The 20538-nt window shown below is 42.3% G+C and overlaps 1 protein-coding gene across 1 annotated transcript in view; it reads right to left on the minus strand.

Annotated features, from left to right (window-relative positions):
• cadm3 (cell adhesion molecule 3) overlaps positions 1-20538 on the minus strand; it is a 283081-nt gene that overhangs the window by 101586 nt on the left and 160957 nt on the right. The window contains exon 4 of the mRNA XM_055228474.1: positions 11579-11731. Within this exon, the coding sequence (XP_055084449.1) occupies positions 11579-11731 (153 nt within the window). The remainder of the gene's footprint in view (positions 1-11578; positions 11732-20538) is intronic.

Here is a 20538-nt window from a genome sequence, read left to right on the forward strand (position 1 = left end):
CCTCCCAACCCCGAGTTTTTGCCTCTGCAACCGCACGAGCCGTGGCACGCTTGGCCCGCCTGTACTCATCGGCTGCCTCAGGAGTCCCACAAGCCAACAAGGCTCAATAGAACTCCTTCTTCAGCTTGACGGCATCCCTTACTTCCGGTGTCCACCACCGGGTTTGAGGATTGCCGCCACGACAAGCACCACAGACCTTACGACCACAGCTACGAGCGGCCGCATCGACAATAAAGGTGGAGAACATGGCCCACTCGGAGTCCATGTGTCCAGCCTCCCCCAGGATCAGGGAAAAGTTCTCCCGGAGGTGTGAGTTGAAGACCCCTCTGACAGAAGGCTCTACCAGGCGTTCCCAACAGACCCTTACAATACGCTTGGGTCTGCCAGGTCTGTCCGGCTTCCTCCCCCGCCAGCGGATCCAACTCACCATCAGGTGGTGATCGATTGACAGCTCAGCCCCTCTTCACCCGAGTGTCCAAGACACGCGGTCGGAGATCAGATGACATGACAACAAAGTCGATCATCGACCTCCGACCTAGAGTGTCCTGGTGCCACGTGCACCGATGGACACCCTTGTGCTCGAACATGGTGTTCGTTATGGACAAACTGTGATTAGGACAGAAGTCCAATAACAAAACACCACTCGGGTTCAGATCAGGGAGGCCGTTCTTCCCAATCACGCCCCTCCAGGTGTCACTGTCATTACCCACATGGGCGTTGAAGTCCCCCAGGAGAACAATGGAGTCCCCAGTTGGTGCACTGTCTAGTACCCCTCCCAGGGACTCCAAGAAGGTCGGGTACTCTGCACTGCTGTTTGGCCCGTAGGCCGACACAACAGTGAGAGACCTGTCCCCGACCCGAAGGCGCAGGGACGCGACCCTCTCGTTCACCGGAGTGAACCCCAACATGAAGCGGCTGAGCTGTGGGGCAATGAGCAAGCCCACACCAGCTCGCTGCCTCTCCCCGCGGGCAACGCCAGAGAAATGGAGAGTCCAGCCCCTCTCAAGAAGTTGGGTTCCAGAGCCCAAACTGTGTGTGGAGGCGATGCCAACTATATCTAGTCGGTAACGCTCAACCTCCCGCACAAGCTCCGGCTCCTTCCCCCCCAGTGAGGTGACATTCCATGTCCCCAGAGCTAGTCTCCATGTCCAGAGATCCGGTCGTCGAGGCCCCTGCCTTCGACTGCCGCCCAGATCTTCAAGCACCGGCCTCTTACGGATCCTCTTGCGGGTGGTGGGTCCATATGAGGACGGCCCCACGTCACTCGTTCGGGCTGTGCCCGGCCGGGCCCCATGGGGAAAAGCCCGGCCACCAGGCGCTCGCTGTCGAGCACCCACCCCAGGCCTGGCTCCAGGGTGGAGCCCCAGTAACCCCGGTCCGGGCGACGTAGCTTGCCTTGTTTTTACACTCTTCATAAGGGGCTTCTGAACCACTCTTCGTCTGACCCGACCCCCTGGACCTGTTTGCCACGGGTGACCCTACCAGGGGCATGAAGCCCTCGACAACATAGCTCCCAGGATCATTCGGGCACTCAAACCCCTCCACCACGTTATGGTGGCGGTTCAGGGAGGGGACTAAACCAGGTCTAAATCAGGTCTAAACCAGGACTAAACCAGGACTAAACCGGGACTAAACCAGGACTAAAACAGGACTACACCAGGTCTAAATCAGGTCTAAACCAGGACTTCGGACTAAACAAAAACTAAACCAGGCCTAAAACAGGACTTTAAACTAATCAAAAACTAAATGAGGTCTAAGCCAGGACTAAAGCAGGTCTGGAATATTCCACGGCATGACATTTCATCTATATTGCATTGTTACAGTGAGCGGGATCACCTCTCCAGAGATCTGACCTGTTACCTGGCCTGGCGATGTCACCTGCTTGTTTCCATGGAAATAGATACGTCAGAAAAAATTTGTACCGGTGCAGTGCTTCATGTTTACAGTTGAATCCTATGGCTCCGGTTCACCACAGTACAGGAAAAAAGATAAAATAGTGAATAAATAAGTCGTGAATATGCCGGTGTATTTAGAACAGCGCTCCGAGGGAACTCCGGGGGTTTGCGGTGGTAAAGGCTCATTGAATATTAACAGGTGAATAATCGCACTTACAGTGAACGGGCTGCGGAGGCGCTGTCAGGACCTCTCTACACGAATAAAACCGTTATGAATAATTCTGTGCTTATGTGAAGAGCAAAAAGTCACAGGGCTCAAACTCACCAGTGCACGGGAGCAAAACGCACTATTTAATGTAAGTACTGGGGAGAGTCAACGTTAGAGAGCTGAACCCCCAAACCAGAAGGTAGGAAGACTGATTCCCGCTCAGACTGTTGTGTCATTCTGTCATAAAGTCATATATGTTAATTTGTATTTTTTTTTTTTTTTTTTTGTCGTTCTAGATGTATTTTAGACACTTTACCATACATTTTTAATACTTCTCCCTCTTTTTCTCTCCCTCTCTCTCTCCCTCTCTCTGGGGTCATGAAAAATGTATTGAACACTCCATACAGTGTCACAGCTGTCAATTAGAGCCAATAGAAAAGTCTTGAATCACAATGAGACTGAGCTACTGCCTCGTATAAATGTATATATATATATATGTGTGTGTATATGTATATATATTTGTGTGTGTGTGTATCCTTCATGTACACTGGTAGTCTCTCTGAGTGTGCACAGGTTTTGGGAATTCCAGTGCATTTCCCCACAGGAGGTTAGTGATATTTTGCCCATCCAAGATTATGTCAAAACTGTTGGTTAAAAATATGTACAGTACAAATACGTATGTTGTGTGTTGTGATTTTTTCCATCTCTTTTTGCTCTTTGTTGTTATATAGTCATATGTGAGCTACTGTGTGCAAGTCTGCGTCGAGAGCTCAAAAAAAAAAAGTGTAATTTAATGAATCTTTAAACTGAAATCTGCCTTTTGTGGTGAAACGTCAACAAAGTGGACAATACGAAAATCTAAAACAAGACGCAGTTTATGTCGGCCAACTGATATATGGGTCTTTCTCTGTATGTACAATTAATGTGCGAATATAAATAAAGGTAAAGATGCTGCAATGAGGTGAATGTGAGGACAAAATATGAAATAATGCATGAAAGCTGGTAATTTCAAAAGAGACACAAAAATGAGACAAACTAAATCAAGAAACAAACGGTCAAATTTCATATTGTTACATAAAACTCAAGTCACTTTAGACTCACTCGCAGAGGGAAGAGAAACCACAACTTTTACTCAAGTAAGAATACTGTTACACTGTACTATATATTACTCAAGTATAGGAGTAAAAGCATAGAGTCTGAAAACTATCAAGTAAAAAGTACAAAAGTATGAAAATGTAATACACCCACATTCTCACTGAACTGAGGTGAAGCAGGTCAAGTGTATTGCCCAAGGACATAACCACACTGGTCAGAGCCGGAATCAAACTACCAACTCTGTGTACTGTCTGCATCTAATTAGAAAAGTGCTTAACTGTTCGATAATCAGTGCACTGTTAGCATGCTAGTTGTTGTTAAATACTGTGAGGGCAAGACTCCGCTCTGGCCTCTAACAGTTGTTTAAAAGCACTTATAAACTAATTGCGGTGAATAATCAGGAAGTGCAATGTTAGCATGCTAGTTGTTATTATCTACTGTGATGGCAAAACTATGCTCTGGCCTCTGAAAGTCATGAAAAGTGCTCAGAATGCTCAGAGTGCATAAGGTAAGTGAGGAATAACTTTGGACCAGTGCAAACCATTTGAAACGAGTTCTGTTTTTCGCGTTTTTAAGACGGTAAAAATCAGGCGCAGCACTTTTAATATTCTAAATCCAATTTCTTTTCAGTTCTTGTTTTTTGCAGAGTAGCAGCCTTCCCTCTCAAACTTTATTGTTGGCTAATTTTGGAGCGAGGAAAGCTGAAGTGAAAACCGATATTCCCCTCAATGCGCCCTAAGTAAATATTGTTTATCAGGCGGTGTTCCGAAATGGGCCGTCGGAGAAAACTATTTGTGAAATCAATTTTAATGGAAGTTTGTGGCAGTCAGCAGAAAAAGTGCAGAACGCCTGAGAAAGCACTTTACAAACATGTGCTTAGACTGAGCACGCCAATCACGGCTCCTCACACAGGGGCTGATGGAGGACTACTCCACCGGAACTACATGTGGGGAAAAAAACGGGAATTTCGTCAATGCATTTGTGTGTTTAGAGCGCATACGGCGGTATTTCATGTGTTTTTAATAATTATTACTTGGTTCAGTTGACGCAAAAATACCGGAAGTAGCACTCAATTCCATAACAACTCCTCTACTTATGTCATTAACATAGAAAATTCCATCCAAAATGCTGACAGTTCACGCACAAGGAACAGTTTAAGCACTGATTTCACAAGGTAATAGTGTTCTTATTTATTTGTATTAGTCCACTGATGCGTTGTGGTCCTTGTTTACATTATGGTTGCCAGGTAACACGCGTGGAATTACCTCTGTCATATCTACTGCCCGTGTCCAACCAGGAAGTAAAATAATAAATGTTACCAAAATAAAAGAAACTACAAAAATCATGATAGGATTGTTAATCATACCTTAAATATAATGATGCTAACAATGATTTAGTGAAACAAGTCTTGGTCCAATGCACAACACTCTAGCTTTAGTATTTTGTCTGATCTCTGAAGCTAAGCAGGGTTGGGCCTGGGCAGCACGTGGATGGGAGACCTCTGAGAATACAATAGGGCTATGATGGGGCAGCAGTGGCTCTAAAATCATGTATTCTTAATGTGAACGGGGTCAGCTTTCCACAGACCTGACCTGCAGATTGGCTTGATACGTCACTGGCTTGTCTCCATGGAGATGCATAAACTAAATGCCATACAGCTTTAAATATTACCCAATAGAAAGTAGCTGATTCACAATAATTCAAAATGGCTGATCCATAAGGCGGGGTGTCAGCTCGCAAACCCAAACATTGAAGGTTCAATCCCAGCTCTGACCAGTGCATACTGTTGTTTTGTCCTTTGGCAAGGCACTTTATCGACCTTGACTATGGTTGTGAATAAAATATTATATATATATTACAGGAAATTAGCTGTTCTGAGCCATGATCTGTGTTAAGTGTATCCATGGGTTTGGGATAGATGAACCGTTAGGACCATTGCCACAGCGATTAGCAAATAACAACTAAATATTATATGCTTTTTAATGGCAAAGAGTCTTTGAAGTGTAGCAGATAACAGGAAGTTTAAACCCAAGAATATACCGCTGGAGAAATAGCTCTCCCAAATGTCTCCCATGGGTGCTGTGACTCCCATGCTTTTCCCGCCATTACATTACATTAGCACCAACCCGCCGCTCCTGTTTTCAAGTGTCTAGTATAAGCTGACACCAACGAACAAAACCAGCCAACCTGCAGCTAAATCAATACATAAAGACAAGCATGTGATTCTCAACCTGATTACCCATAAGAGCGATCAATACCTGAGCTACCGGCAGAGTAGGGGGAGTCCGATTTATGGAGGAAATATGGAACGAAAGCAATAACATCCATCAGGAGCAGATGAGAGCGGCTGGCTCGTGTCTACAGATGGTTATGAAGTCGTAACCTCTCGTAAAGGTTAACGCTATCACGAGATCGATAAAGATGACAACAAAACCTGAAAAAAATCCAGGAAATGAAACGATACATGACGGAGCTCTCGAAAGCAGATGGTATTTGGGATTTGGGGATTATGATGTTTATCGAAGTTAAAAGAACTGACACAAACAAAATGGATGAAGAGGAAACTTTGATTTTGTTTTTCACAATCTGGAGATGTTAAAATCTTAGCAGGACAAGACGTATGAAGAAAAACAGGAAGTCTACAAACTTACTAGCTTTTGTGGCGCAATCATTTGTCCACAATTTACGTCACCAGTCACAAGTTTGGACACGTTTTCTCATTCAATGTATTGTTTTTTTTTTTTTCTTTCTACACTTTATATACACAAAGCCATCAAATATATAAAGTAAGATCAACAAATTTATGTAGTAAAATGAAATGACTCTACTTAATATTTTTCAGCAAATCAAAGGGGAGCTACTTTGATAATTTGAATATAAAATAATTCTAAAAACTGTCCTGAGTTTTTTCATGTTGTTTCCTTGCTACATAATTAGCTAATTACCGCAGCTAAAACTGTACCACGCTGGCCCCCCTCTGGGAGCTAGTACCGTCCAGGGTCCACTTCAGACCCCTCAGATGGGGCGGGACGGTTCACTTTAGACAGTGGAGACAGTTAAGGCCTGTACCAATCCCCTCCAAAGTGAACCAGTGAAAATGAGGCTGAAGAAGCGATGTGAATGGATAATGAAAGAGAAATGTCTACAAAGTACAAAACTCATTACTGTGATGAGGACTTAAGGCTTTTTAGCTGTGAAACTACCAAACGACAATGATTTCAAACACACTTTAAACACTCAAAGTACATGTTCTACTTGCATAAACCAAACCTGTTGTCTTAACCTTTTTCAGACTTTGAACACTTTTGAATGCTGCTTTTACTTGTCACGTACAGGTGACTAAACTGCCTGTAGTCGCGTTGAAAGGAGCACAGATCATTCTATGTAAAAAATACTCCCACACAGGAAACCTCAAGGACGTTGCCTTAAAATGCATTCAGATTGTGTAAAATAAATGGTCTTTTCTTGCTGTTTTCTGAGTTGAACTGTTTATGAGGACCAAAGGCCGACAGAGAGACAGACGAGCCTCTTTTAATTAGATTCAGGGAAAAAACAAAAAAGCAGTGTGAGGACAGATGTGGCCAGAGGCTCTGAATAATTCAAAATCTATTTGTTTTCTAAATGTGGCACTGGTGTAGTGATGCTGGGACACACCAGACCGACCACAGCTCTCTGAGAGACACTGTCTGGAATAACCCTGCACACATTCATGTCTGTTGTATAGAGGTTTGCATATGAACAAAATGTATCCACTAAAATGACAACATCCTCACCTGAGAACATTATGTATCTGAGTTTTGAAGTCTTAAAAACGTGAAAAGCAACTGGCACTGCTATTCCTCACTGACCTTATTCAGTTTCAACAGCAGGTGCCTCTTAGGGCTGAGCATGACTTGTGCAGTTTATAAGCACTTTCAACAACTGTCAGAGACCAGAATGGAGTTTGTGAAAAAGTACTGCTAGGATTTGAACCCAGGATCTCCTATTTACTAGACAAGCGCATTGACCAGCTAAGCCACAGCACCTTTCTCTGTCACATTGGTCCCTGATTTATCTCAGGAGATATGTTCTAAAAAGAACCCACAATAGGTGAAATCCTTGAAGTAGTAGCTTTATGTTTTACAATTATTATATGTTTTGCAGCTGTAAAAGCTCTCACCACACACTTTATACACTTTTCTCACACAGGCATTAACATTTTCACATTTCTCTCAAACCTTTGTAGGTGCCTTTGTCGGTGCAGAATGTTTCATCGACATTGTGGGTTTTGTTGGGGAGAAAACTTGCAAACATACAGCACTTCAGAGTCACACTGCGATCCAACATTTATGTGGTCTACAATGGTCTACAGTCTCTTAGCCAATCAGAACGCAGAACACAATGCACGTTCAGACACTGTAAAAAAGAAATGCGCGAAACAGTGAGGCCATGAAAGGTGAACCGCGATATAGTGAGAGACAAGTGTACTGTACACAAGCACCATACAAATTAAAGTTGCATTGACCAGCTAAGCCACACACATACATACACATACACACATACATATTATACAGATGCTTGAAACACACACACACACACACAATCTGTAAATATGGTAAGCAACCGTGATCCCTAAAACTTCCTGCGCATCCCAAAACTGAGCAAGAAAAGAGCGTCAGTGACCATGTAGCCTAGTCTTTAAGGCGTCTGACCTTGGAGCTGAAGATCGAGGGGTCGTATCCCTCGTGGTTATCAGAACACGCTTGTTTTTTTAACCATTCCACCCCAAAACAGAATGTGAAAAGGCACAGCTAGGATTTGAACCCAGGATGTCCAGTATACTAAACAGGCATTTCGACTAACTAAGCTACTTTAAGTTCATCTTCCCATTGTAAGCAACAGAAGATTACTAAACCAATCAGGAACGAGAACGAGGAATGGCTCCGTGTTAGTTTTGTGTACTGTGTTACTTTGGGGTCAGTGGTACCCTGAGATACACTGGAGCGGACACAGGTTTACAGCCATTTTTACAATTGCAGAAATTGTGTCAGATACTTACACCCAGTATAGCACTGAGTTTGGACACGAGCACTTTAAATGGACAGAGAAACCCACACCATGTTTGCATTGTTTACATAAAGCTGTTCTTGTTCCTCTGGTATGGAGTAGTGTGTACTTTATGTGTTATCTTAAATTGGATTGCTTGTGATTTATACCTTCAGCATATTTTGGGAGTTGAGCGTGATTATATTCCATGTTCCCAAGATGCCAAGTCATTCAGCCGCTTAATATGAACAGCTGATAATAAATATATGAAATGTTCTTTTGCTGTGAATTCATTTGTTCTAGACCAGGTGTGTCAAACTCATTTTCACAAAGGGCCACATCATCAGAATGGTCGCAGATGTAACTATAAGATAAATGTAACCAAATGTACTTTCTCTATATTTATTACTTATAAATATTGTATATGGATTTGCATAGATATGAAAAAATGCCTGTGTAACTGTGTCTCTCCTGATAAACTGACATTTTACCTTTTAATTTACTTTGTCGCAGGCCAAATAAAATGACCTGGCGGGCTACATTTTGCCCACGGGCCTTGAGTTTGACACGTGTTCTAGACAATGTGGCCCTACACTGTGTTGAGAAAAGTTCTAATTTGCATCTGAAAACGTTCCTGTTTGCTCATTTACCTGTGTCTTGTAACTGAATATATGAGCGAATGACATTGCCTTCAAATAAATCAAGAAAAACACTAATGCCAGAATTCTCCCAGCACCGTGTAAGAAGGAACCCAGCTGGGATTATCGTGCTGCTTTTGAAAGAACTTGTGGGTTACGTCCTAATGATTGGCGTCATTAAAACTTACGAAACCAGAGCAGAGCCTGTCACCGCTGACTGCAGAGTGTGCGCTTGAGGACATAACCTTTTATCACCAGCAGTTATGTGTGTCGCAGGAAACCTCAGGAGAACCATTCAACAACATCACTGTGATCCTCATCGGGGAAACAGTTACTTCATGTAGAATAAATCACTTCTGCGGAGTAACTGAAGTGCAATGAATCTTAAAGGTCCGACATTACGCAAAACTGACCCTCGTGAGCTTTTTTTTTGCATTGCTAAAACTCATTATGCGCTGTTCCACCTTGTGATGTCATGAAGAGGAAGTTTTCAAGTTTACAGCTCCTTTTACTTTTAGTTCAAAACCAGTAGATATAGAGTAGAGTAATATGGGCTCTTTAACCATTTATGAAACAAAACACAGGGGTCAGAGCAAAAATGTGATGAACTAAAGTCATTTTTTGGCCAAATTTAAAGACTGAAAAGAATTGAGGTTAAAATGAAACTGTTCCTGTGCGTAGGGGCTTAAGTGATGTATGACCTCAGGAGTTTAACTCTTATCAGACAGATGCAGTCTCTGATAAAGACCCAGAGCTTTAAAACACTGGAGCTAGCATATAGCCTTTAGTGGGGACAGGGGGAAATAATGGTGGGCCAATATGAGTTTTTTTTCATTGCTAATGTCAGTACTGAAGTTTATAATCCAGAGCAATCCATCGTAAATGTGCACTTTCATACAGCACTTTTCTACCTACACAGACACTGTGGGCGAGGCCAGTTAGGTGTCTTGCCCAGGAACACAATGACGAGTATTCAGTTTTCATCTGAGTGCACTACCACAAATTATGTTTGTGTCATCAGCTGGATTCAAACTGGCAACTTTCAGATCAGAGGACGAACACTCTATTGACTGAGCGACTGTCGCCTCCGTATGTTGATCACAATGGGATTTGTGGGATGATTTTTCACAGTTTTCTCTAAATTGCATGACTTAAAATTATAACCAATCCAATATATTAGCCTGTGTTTATAGCCTTAAAACTCGATAAGCACGATAACATGCCGTGTGTATAAATGGAGCACATACAAGCAGTATATATGCACTAGATATGCAGTAGATACACAATTCTTACCAAGCACAGTGACACTGGCACAGGCAGTATGTATATATGCAGTATATATACAGTACAGTATATAGAGCAGTGGCGGGCCGTGCATTTGACCATTGGGCCTTCAGTGACGTCCCACTTACACCTAACAACATCACCTCAATACAGGCGAGTAAAGCAACACTTAATTTAAGGAGCATTTAAAACCCATAAGCAGCACTGCATTCACAATTAAGAGGGAAACTAAGTTCACAGATACTGTCAAAAATTAAAAATCTGATCTAAAGATGCCAAATAAAATGGCACCAAAATGACTCTATGTGAGCTTAACAATACAAGTTAGTTTAACAATAAAATGCACAATGTCGCTGTTTCATATAAGACAGAAACCAGACAAGACCAAAAACAAACTATTCTTTGAAAATAAAGTAAACAGATCATTTGCCTTTTTTGACAATAGTCTATACAACAGAAAATAACTGAAAATGTGGCACAGATGAGATTGAATGAACTTTAGTGCAGTTTTAACTGAGGTGACTTCAATGCGCTATGTTATTATTAACATTATAGACTAACTTTTTCATTGTGGAGCTCCGTCTCCCTGCGTGCCACTGAGCTGCAGGTCACTCGAGTGTCTCCAAAAGTTTTTAAATGCACCGTAGCTTTAAGTGCCCAGCCGTACAACAACAGTACAAACTGCAGTGTTTCTCAGAAGCTGTGAGCCACAGGTTCAGTTCATAGGTGCTTGTCTGGAAATGACGGACAAACCCTGTTCCTTGCTGGGACAGGTTAGCTAGCGCAGGGGTTGGCCAACCTCTTCTCATAATATCGAGCTTTTTATGAAAGGCTTGTTTTGCCAATGGTGTGAAAAGTATATCTGCAACCACATCAATCTCTTCTTCTCCTTCAGCCATCATGGGTTAAAAATACAGCAATAGCTGTTGGATCTCTGGGTTTCATTTATCATTCTGCAAACTGCCACCTTTCAGGCTCTAGCAGTGCTTATTATCCAATCACAGGACACGTACATGTCCAGTTCAGTGTAGGCCCTAATGTGCAGAATCGAGATCTGATTGTCTATTGAAACTACTTACAGTGGGTGTGGCCTACTCTGTTTATTCTAAAGCCCCAGGAAAATAAAATGTGCCTAACAACACAAGCAACTGAACTATAATTGGATAAAAACTCTACCACGATAAACAAGATTGTAAGTCACTCAACGAAGTGGACATGATATGACATAAAGAGAACCAGCAGAGAAGGCCTTGCTGGCCCTGATGGCCCTGATGGCCCGGCACTAATACAGTATAGTTTTTGCGAGCACGGGGACACTGGCTTGGGCAGTGTGTTTAGATGGAGTACAAGTACAGTATATATGCATTATATATACACTGCTCATACACAGTATATACACAGTAGAGCATATAGAGTACATATGTTGTTCTTACCGAGCACGGTGACACTGGCGCGGGCGGTGCGTACAGGCATAGTGAAGATGGAGCACGTATACTCGCCCTCGTCAGACAGCTGCACTTCAGAGATGGTGATGGACAGCTCTGTGGGGGTGGAGCGGTGGAGCTGGATCCGATTATCCCGAAGAGCTGAAGAGAGGCAGAGAGAGAGAAAAGAGGGATGAGTGTGGGAGAGGAGGAGGAGGAGATTTGGTGGAACTTAACAATTTAAGCACTATGTAACTTTTCAGGATCAAACCACTGTCATTATAACACCAGACTGTGTAGAAAACAACAACTCATCCTCAAAGTTCTCTGCTATATCAGTGTTGTTTTCACTTCACTCGAAATACAATTATAGAGTTATTTAAATACATAGCTAACTCTGAAGCAATTATGTCTTTTCAACTCAATTACAAGACGTTTGAGTTTATTTGCATACTTTCTATACATCATTTAAAGTGCAAATAAACTCTAAATCTTGGCCTCTGCTATTTCAAGCACTATGTGACATCACTCAAGACTTCTCTGATTACAGCCAGGCATTTCTAATCAGAAAGTTTGAAGTGAGGATATCTGTTGGACCAATCACACTGTTTCTTATACCTCCAGACCCCACCCCTCCTCCCTCCTCACACTCCCCTTTAGTCCTCCAGGTACTACCCAGTTTCACAGCTCTATTTGAAATCCGGCTGTGGGCGGAGTTTAGGTGTTTAGTCCCACTTTAACGAGTTTTGAAAATGTCACTTGAGTTCTTTACCGCCCACACAAAACAAAGTAAACATAGTACAAACTGTATTTTCTATAGACTTCCGTGTGTCCCTGTATGCCTTATACTTTACTCTCTGTGCGTAGGAGCGGGGAACATATGTAACGCAGAAGGCAGCAGAGGAGGACGAACAAAGCCAAAAAACAAGACAAGAAGACTGTAGAAGAATTATTATTGTTGTGATGAGCAGAGGGACCAATTTTAAAGGAGAAAGAAAAGAGAATACAGGAGGTGTGAGGCGTGAGACAGATACAACAACAAGAGTTACACTGTAAAAATGATGTCTACACGCTACAGGCTGTCAAAAGCATCAGAAATGTGGTACTAATTCATACTAAATTTAGAGTCATTTGAGCAGGTATCGATACTAAAAAAGTCACATTCATAGGACAGAATTAATGTCCATTTATATATACAGTCTATGATAAGACCACATAGACTAGTATACGCCCATGGACCAGTATGGAACCTTCTTGAGGGATTACACAGATTCAAAGAAAGAAAGTACTACCATTTAATGCTGAAAATCACATTCTACTGTCTAACGAAAGTGTTTTTTAATTATCATCGTGGTATCAGAGTATCGAGTCTATTCTTTAGTATCAAAATCATGTTTAACATTTAAGTATCCTGAAACATAATACTACACACGGCAAAAATGAAAATCTGAGATAAGTTCAAATAGTTTGTATAAAGTAGTATTTAGAACGACTGTAGAATAGTTATTATGAGCAGAGGGACCAATTTGAAAAGAGGAGGGAAAGCAGAGACGAGAATACAGGAGGTGTGAGGCCCAGGGGCTGAGAGGCAGATTTACACACACACACTTGTAAAATGACTTCTTTGTGATAAAATAGTATGTATCATTCTATCTGGTTTATTTGCACTAAGAAAAAAAATAATTGGAAAAATCTACACAATGGGCAACAGTAGCTAAGTTAGTAGAGCGTTCGTCTACTGATCGGAAGGTTGGAAAATCCCGCTCTCGACATAAAAATCATTGGGAGAGCGGTCAGATCATAGACTGTATATACAAAGCTAACCTGCTAGCCACCGTATTCCAAACAGGAAGTGATCATGGGCTCTTCTGGCTCCATTCACACTGGCTCCAATTCACTTTACATTGAAAAATACTAGCATTAGCAACAGGTTTGATTGATTGTGTTGCTAAGCGTCGGATTGGCTCTTTGGTTGCTATGATACTCACAATAGTAATTCCAAATATGGAACTTGGCTACGAATTGGCCGCTATGCTAGCTGTTAACCCCGATGAGCTTCATTTGACTGGAGCCGAACTCTCAGTGACGTCACAGTTTTTTAATCCACTGAGTCAGATCCACTGTCCCAGAGGTCGGCGGTGCAATTCCAGCTCCCACAGATGAACGCTGTTTTTGTGTTGTGTCCTTGGGCAAGACACCTCAACCCCAGTGTTTGCTATATGGAATTATGTAGCAAAGAAAAAAGTTAAATAACTGTACTAAATATTTTTTCGACAAAGCAAAGGGCGAGGATTTGAATATAAAATATGTCAAAAATATATTATTAGTTATTTCTTTGCTATATTATTCCTTATATCTTTGTTCATGTATGTGATGTCTTCCGTACATATGTAAAATAGTAAAAATAAAGAAAAAAAAATGAATGAGAGGGTGTGTCCAAACTTTTGACTGCTCGTGTATATCGAGATGATTATTCTGAATTCAAATCATGTTAGCTCTTGTAGATTTTCAATTTTTGCAGTGAGAGAGAGAAGAGAGTGGGAGCGGGGGCGAGCGGGCCAATCGTGAGGAGGCGCGTCGGAAATACAAATTGACTGTGACAGATGAGACGAGCGGCACTGAAAGAAACAGAAGCGGCACGAAGGGAAGGAGGGAGGGAGAGGGGGAGGAAAGAGGAGAGGAGGAGAGGAGACAGAGGAGGAGAGAGGAAAAGAGGAGAGGACAAGAGAACAGAAGTGACACAAAGAGAAAGAGGGAGGGAGAAGGGGACGAAAGAGGAGAGGGGAGATGAAGAGAAAGGAGTGGGGAGGAGAGGAATCGAAAGGAGAGGAGAAAGGAGGGAGGAGTATGAGGGGGAGGAGAGGGAGCAGAGGAAAGAAGTAGCACAGATAGAAAGGGGGAGGGTCAGAGGGGAGAGAGGGGATGAGGAGGAGAGGGGGACGAGGCTGAGGGACCTACATGACTTTGAGGGTAAAAAAACAAGAACATCTTGAAGGAGGAGAGGAGGAAGATGGATGGATGATGAAACAGAGAGAAATACAGCAGCGTTTGCGACTGATTTGACCTCCACAGACGCACACAGAGCCATAGGACTAATGTTAATGCGAACGATACACGGGAGGGGAGAGAGGGAGGAGAAGAAAGGAGAGGGAAGAGGAAAGAAGAGAGGAGAGGAAAAGTGTGTGTGTGTGTGTGTGGGTGAGTGTGGGGGGGGGGGGGTTGACAGGAGAGGGAAGAGGAAAGGAGAGAGGAGAGAGTAGAGAGAAGAGAGGAGGAGAAGAAGCAAGGGAGAGAGGGCGTTACACAATCTTGAAACTTCAAATGAAAAAGTTGGGGAAGTTCTGAGGGTAGTTTTTGCAAGTCATGCCTGGAAAACAAGAACCAGGCACAGCCGCAAGTCCAGGGAACTTCTTGAGTCACTACTTTGAGGACTCAGACTTCATAAAATGGACTCAAACTTGGAACTCAACCTGGACTTGAGCCGTGTGACTTGAGATGACTTGATGTGTCTCCTCGGAACAGTTGGTACTTTCATGTATGATTCATTTTACAGGAACTGGAACATGCCCCTCCCCTTTTCTCAATTTGTTACCAGGGATACAACAGTGACTGAAACACTGTGCTATCGTATCGTCAAACATCTCAAAATAATACTGGGCCTGCTTTGTTTTGTTCCAACAACAGCTAAACACAGAGAGAACTACATAGACCATGATCCTTTGCCCATAGACAACATGGAGAAATAACTGCTATTAAATAGGTTTCAATCTTAATTCTTGGATTATGACGGTAATGGTTTGTACTAAGGTCTCTTCAAAACTTTTACAAAGGAAAAGTAGCAGGAGATTTGGAGAATGGTACATCACTGTTTGTTATTATGACTTTCTAATGTACAAGATATGTTATTTTTAAGCCTTGAAATGACTTGACGCTCAAAGCAGAGGACTTGCTTTTGTTTGACTTGGGACTTGACTTGAACTTGCCTGTGTTACACTTGAGACCTGACTTAGACTTGCTTGTGTTTGACTAGGGACTTGACTTGGACTTGTGGGGCACTGACTTGTGACTTGACTTGGACTTTCCTGTGACTTGAGACCTGACTTGACTTGCCCGTGTAAGACTTGGGACCTGACTTGGACTTGCCTGTGTAAGACTTGGGACCTGACTTGGACTTGCCTGTGTAAGACTTGGGACCTGACTTGGACTTGCCTGTGTAAGACTTGGGACCTGACTTGGACTTGCCTGTGTAAGACTTGGGACCTGACTTGGACTTGTGGGGCACTGACTTGTGACTTGACTTGGACTTTCCTGTGACTTGAGACCTGACTTGACTTGCCCGTGTAAGACTTGGGACCTGACTTGGACTTGCCTGTGTAAGACTTGGGACCTGACTTGGACTTGCCTGTGTAAGACTTGGGACCTGACTTGGACTTGTGGGGCACTGACTTGTGACTTGACTTGGACTTTCCTGTGACTTGAGACCTGACTTGACTTGCCCGTGTAAGACTTGGGACCTGACTTGGACTTGCCTGTGTAAGACTTGGGACCTGACTTGGACTTGCCTGTGTAAGACTTGGGACCTGACTTGGACTTGCCTGTGTAAGACTTGGGACCTGACTTAGACTTGCCTATGTAAGACCTGGGATTTGGACTTGGACCTGACTTGGACTTGTGGGGCACTGACTTGGGACTTGATTTTGACTTGCCTGTGTTAGACTTGGGATTTGGACTTGAGGCCAAAGAGTTGAGACTTACTTGAGACTTGCAAAACAACGACTTGGTCCCACCTCTGGTTCTACAATATTAAAGGCGCACTGTGCAACATTTCTGGCTTGTCTCCACTGCTGAGTTCTGTCTGTACCTAATGATAAAGCGTTTTATTGTCTGATAATCAGGATGTGCACTGCTAGCATGCTAGTTGTTGTTAGCAATAACATTATAATGATGGAAAATCTCCGCTCTGGCCTGAGAAAGTCGTGAGAGCCCTTGTAAACTCATTGAGGTGAATAACTAGGATGTTTGGAACGCATAAGGTGAATCAGTTTGAACCAGTGCAAACTGTGTAGATGAAAGTGCAGTGACATCTCTGGTCAGAATCTGGAACAGAACATTGGAAGAGACATGCATGAAACTGAACACAACTCCAGATATGATTTTTAGCCAGAAAATAACTTGCTAACAGGCCAGTTCAGGAAGATGAATCATCATAATGTAGGTCCCTTTCACCTCAGCCCTCCAAGTTCCATTATTAAGCTAACACAATGACGCAGGGTAATGCCACCTTCTTGAGAAGTTTGATCTAAAGATATTTCTGAACTGTCTCCATGACGTCAACCTCTGATGACTAAGACAGAGTTCCCCGCATCAGTCCAGAGTTATCAAATGTCAGAGCTGTGTATTCGTCTAGACATGTATCTTTCTCTGAGTCCATTAAGTCCAGTGAAAATGTGTCTGACAGCTCAGGCTAAGCTAACGCAGGAGGGCTCATTTCACAGTTTAAACCGTTTGGAGTTTCAATGCTGCTTTGAGAACTTTCAGAAGTGAAGAATACGAGACAAGTGATATATATGTATAAAAAAAAAAGATCACAATATTCTATCCTATTTAATTTTGTCTTAAAGTGAGACAAAACACAGAAATTCCACCCACAACCACACTTGAAACTAACCTGGGCAGTACCAGGAGGACTAAAGAAGAGAGTGAGGGAGGAGGAGGGGTCTGGATGCTTAAGGAACAGTATGATTGGTCCAATAAGTATCCACACTCACTACATAATCTGACTTAACATCAGCCTGTCCAAGGACTACAGATGGAAATCTGTATTTTTGCTATAACCTGGCACCATACATCTTTCTTGTTGTGCACTGTTCCTGTCCAAATAAAAGCATATCATACCATACATTTCAAACTCCACCTCTGCAGTTAGGCGTTTGTAATCAAAACCACCATCAGTTCTGGGTGATGTCACATAGTACTTGAAACTGCAGAGGCCACTGAAGGCAGCATATACTCCAAATTGACCTAGTTTACATTAATATCATTACCAAAAAGGGGCTTGGAGACACTAGGACAGTAGACTATATATGTTAAAACACCGTATAGAGATAAATAGTAAAAAAGTGGATTTAGCTTTAAGTAAAAAAAAAAAAGAAATAAAAAGAAATAAAAAGACCCAAACTGACCATCATACATGAAGATAGACTGTATAAAGAAGGGGACTAAGAGAGTGCTCCAGTCAAATGAAGCTCATCGAGGCTAGCGGTTATAGCGGTCAATTTGCCCATACCACACTTAGCAACGCTGTCAATCAAACCAGTTGCTAACACCTCAGGGAAAGAAGGCGCCTGATTTGTCTGACAGCAGCAGATACAGAGAGGGGACACAGTTTTTCAATAGAAAGTGAATTGGAGCCAATGGAGTCGATGAAGCTGGAAGCACGCTCATGCTCATGTCCATTTATATATACAGTCTATGTTTGTACAGAATCTTTCAGGATTGGCTCCATAAATTTAAAGTCCTTTCATCTGACAAAAATCACATATTTGGGGTTCAATAATGGCTCCATTTTCTGAAAATACTATGAAAAAATCATTTGACTTTTGTTTATTTATACTGACAGAAAAGACATTTTAGTTTCATGTGAATAAGCCCAGTAATTACAAAGATATTAACCATAAACCAGGTCAAACCATCTGTAATCTGGCAGTGACACAGCAAAGTCCACCTGGGGATTCGGACCTGTCCCAGCTCCGTTTAAACTAGGGTGATTGTAGCGTGTTGTGAGGGAGAGAAAGAGGGCCCGTCTCTAGCTCACCACATATTTACAGAGTTGGTTCACGTCCAAGAAGCTAGCTAATTAGCACTAAGGCCCATTGACGCGCGCTATGTTAAACAAGGATTAAGTATTCATTTCATAGTGCAGAAGGACACAGACCAGCGGAGCAGTACCACCGGGGGCCTCAGGGGGGAGTGGAGAGTCCTGGTTAATAAATGCAAAATAAAGAGGGAAGTTTATGAAGTTAATTTGAAGTTATTAATATTTAGAGGATGTTCCCAAGTAAATATTTGTTTTCAAACTGCATGGCATGGGACTGTGAAGATTTTTAGTGGTATTCTTTAGCAGTTTAGAGGGTTAGTCTTGATTTAGTCCTGGTTTAGTCCTGGTTTAGTCCTGGTTTAGTCCTGGATTAGTCCTGGATTAGTCTTGGCTTAGTGTTGTTTTAGACCTGGTTTAGTTCTGGTTTAGTCCTGGTTTAGTCCTGGTTTAGTCCTGGTTTAGTCCTGGTTTAATCCTGGATTAGTCTTGTTTTAGTGTTGTTTTAGACCAGGTTTAATCCTGGTTTAGTCCCGGTTTAGTCCTGGTTTGGTCTTGTTTTAGTCCTAGTTTAGGCCTGGTTTAGTCTAGCTTTAGTCCTGGTTTAGGCCTGGTTAAGTCCTGGTTTAGTCCTTGTTTAGTCTTGTTTTAGTCCTGGTTTAGGCCTAGTTAAATTCTGATTTAGTCCTGGTTTAGTCTTGCTTTAGTCCTGGTTTAGACTTGTTTTAGTCCTGGTTTAGTCCTGGTTTAGTCCCGGTTTAGTTCTGGATTAGTCTAGCTTTAGACCTGGTTAAGTTCTGATTTAGTCCTGGTTTAGTCTCGATTTAGTCCTGGTTTAGTCTTGACTTAGTCTTGTTTTAGTCCCGTTTAGGCCTGGTTTAGTCTTGCTTTAGTTCTGGTTTAGTCCTGGTTTATTCCTGGTTTAGTCTTGGTTAAATCTTGGTTCAAATCTGGGTTAGTTCTGGTTCAGTCCTGCTTCAGTCTGGGTTTGGTCTTGAGATAGCACTGTTTTGAGTATTTTTTTCTTGATAGTCCTGGTGTAGTTCTTACTCTGTCTCGGTTCAGTCCTGGTTAAGTCTGTTTCTGTCAAAGTTTAGTCCTAGTTATGTCCTGGTTCAGTCCTAGTCCGGTTTGATTTCTATCAAAGTTAAGTCCTGGTTCAGTCTGAGTTTGGTCTCGACATATTCCTGGTATAGTCCAACTTTAGTCCAGATAGTTCTTGATTCAGTCTTTTAGTTTTGGTTTGTTTTTTGTTGACTCTTACTTCATAAAAACATGTGACTTCGGTGACTCTGTCCACTGGCGAGTCGACTCCACAGTTCAGAGGAGCAGACGGGAGCGATGTAACAGACGCTTTATTTTATGTGAATGATAATGGGACTTTTATTCCTTTATAAAACCTCAGACTTGGCACCAGGCGGTACGAGCTCTTCTGAACAAAAATAAGGGACATTTGTAATATTGTCGTTTTGTTAAATTTCTTAGCCAATTAATCACAAAAAAAATAATATATGGCCTGTTCAAAGTGTGTCTCTGGGTAATTGCTCTCACCAGCTGCTTTGACGATCAGCAAAACATCTTCTAGTTTTTATATTTTTTCCATTTCAATCTCATTTTTTCCCATGTATTTGAGTAAAGTGATACAGGACTGTAAAGACTTTTACTGGTATTATTAAGCAGTTCAGACTGTTGGTTTAGCAATTGGTTGGTTTAGCCCTCTTTTAGTCCTGGTTTAGTCCTGGTTTAGTCCTGGTTTAGTCCTAGTTTAGTCCTGGTTTAGTCCTGGTTTAGTCCTGATTTAGTCCTGGTTTAGTTTTGCTTTAGTCCTGCTTTAATCCTAGTTTAGTCCTGGTTTAGTCTCAGTTTAGTCCTGGTTTAGTCTTGGTTTAGTCCTGGTTTTATCCTAGTTTAGTCCTGGTTTAGTCTCAGTTTAGTCCAGGTTTAGTCCTGGTTTAGCCTTGGTTTAGTCATGGTTTGGTCCTGGTTGAGTCCTGGTTTAGTCCTGGTTTAGTCCTGGTTTAGTCCTGGTTTAGTCCTGCTTTAGTCCCGGTTTAGTCTTGCTTTAGTCCTGCTTTAATCCTAGTTTAGTCCTGGTTTAGTCCTGGTTTAGTCTTGGTTTAGTCCTGGTTTAGTCCTGGTTTAGTCTTGGTTTAGT

Source organism: Periophthalmus magnuspinnatus, chromosome 17 (assembly GCF_009829125.3).
Source record: "Periophthalmus magnuspinnatus isolate fPerMag1 chromosome 17, fPerMag1.2.pri, whole genome shotgun sequence".
Classification (NCBI taxonomy): domain Eukaryota; kingdom Metazoa; phylum Chordata; class Actinopteri; order Gobiiformes; family Gobiidae; genus Periophthalmus; species Periophthalmus magnuspinnatus.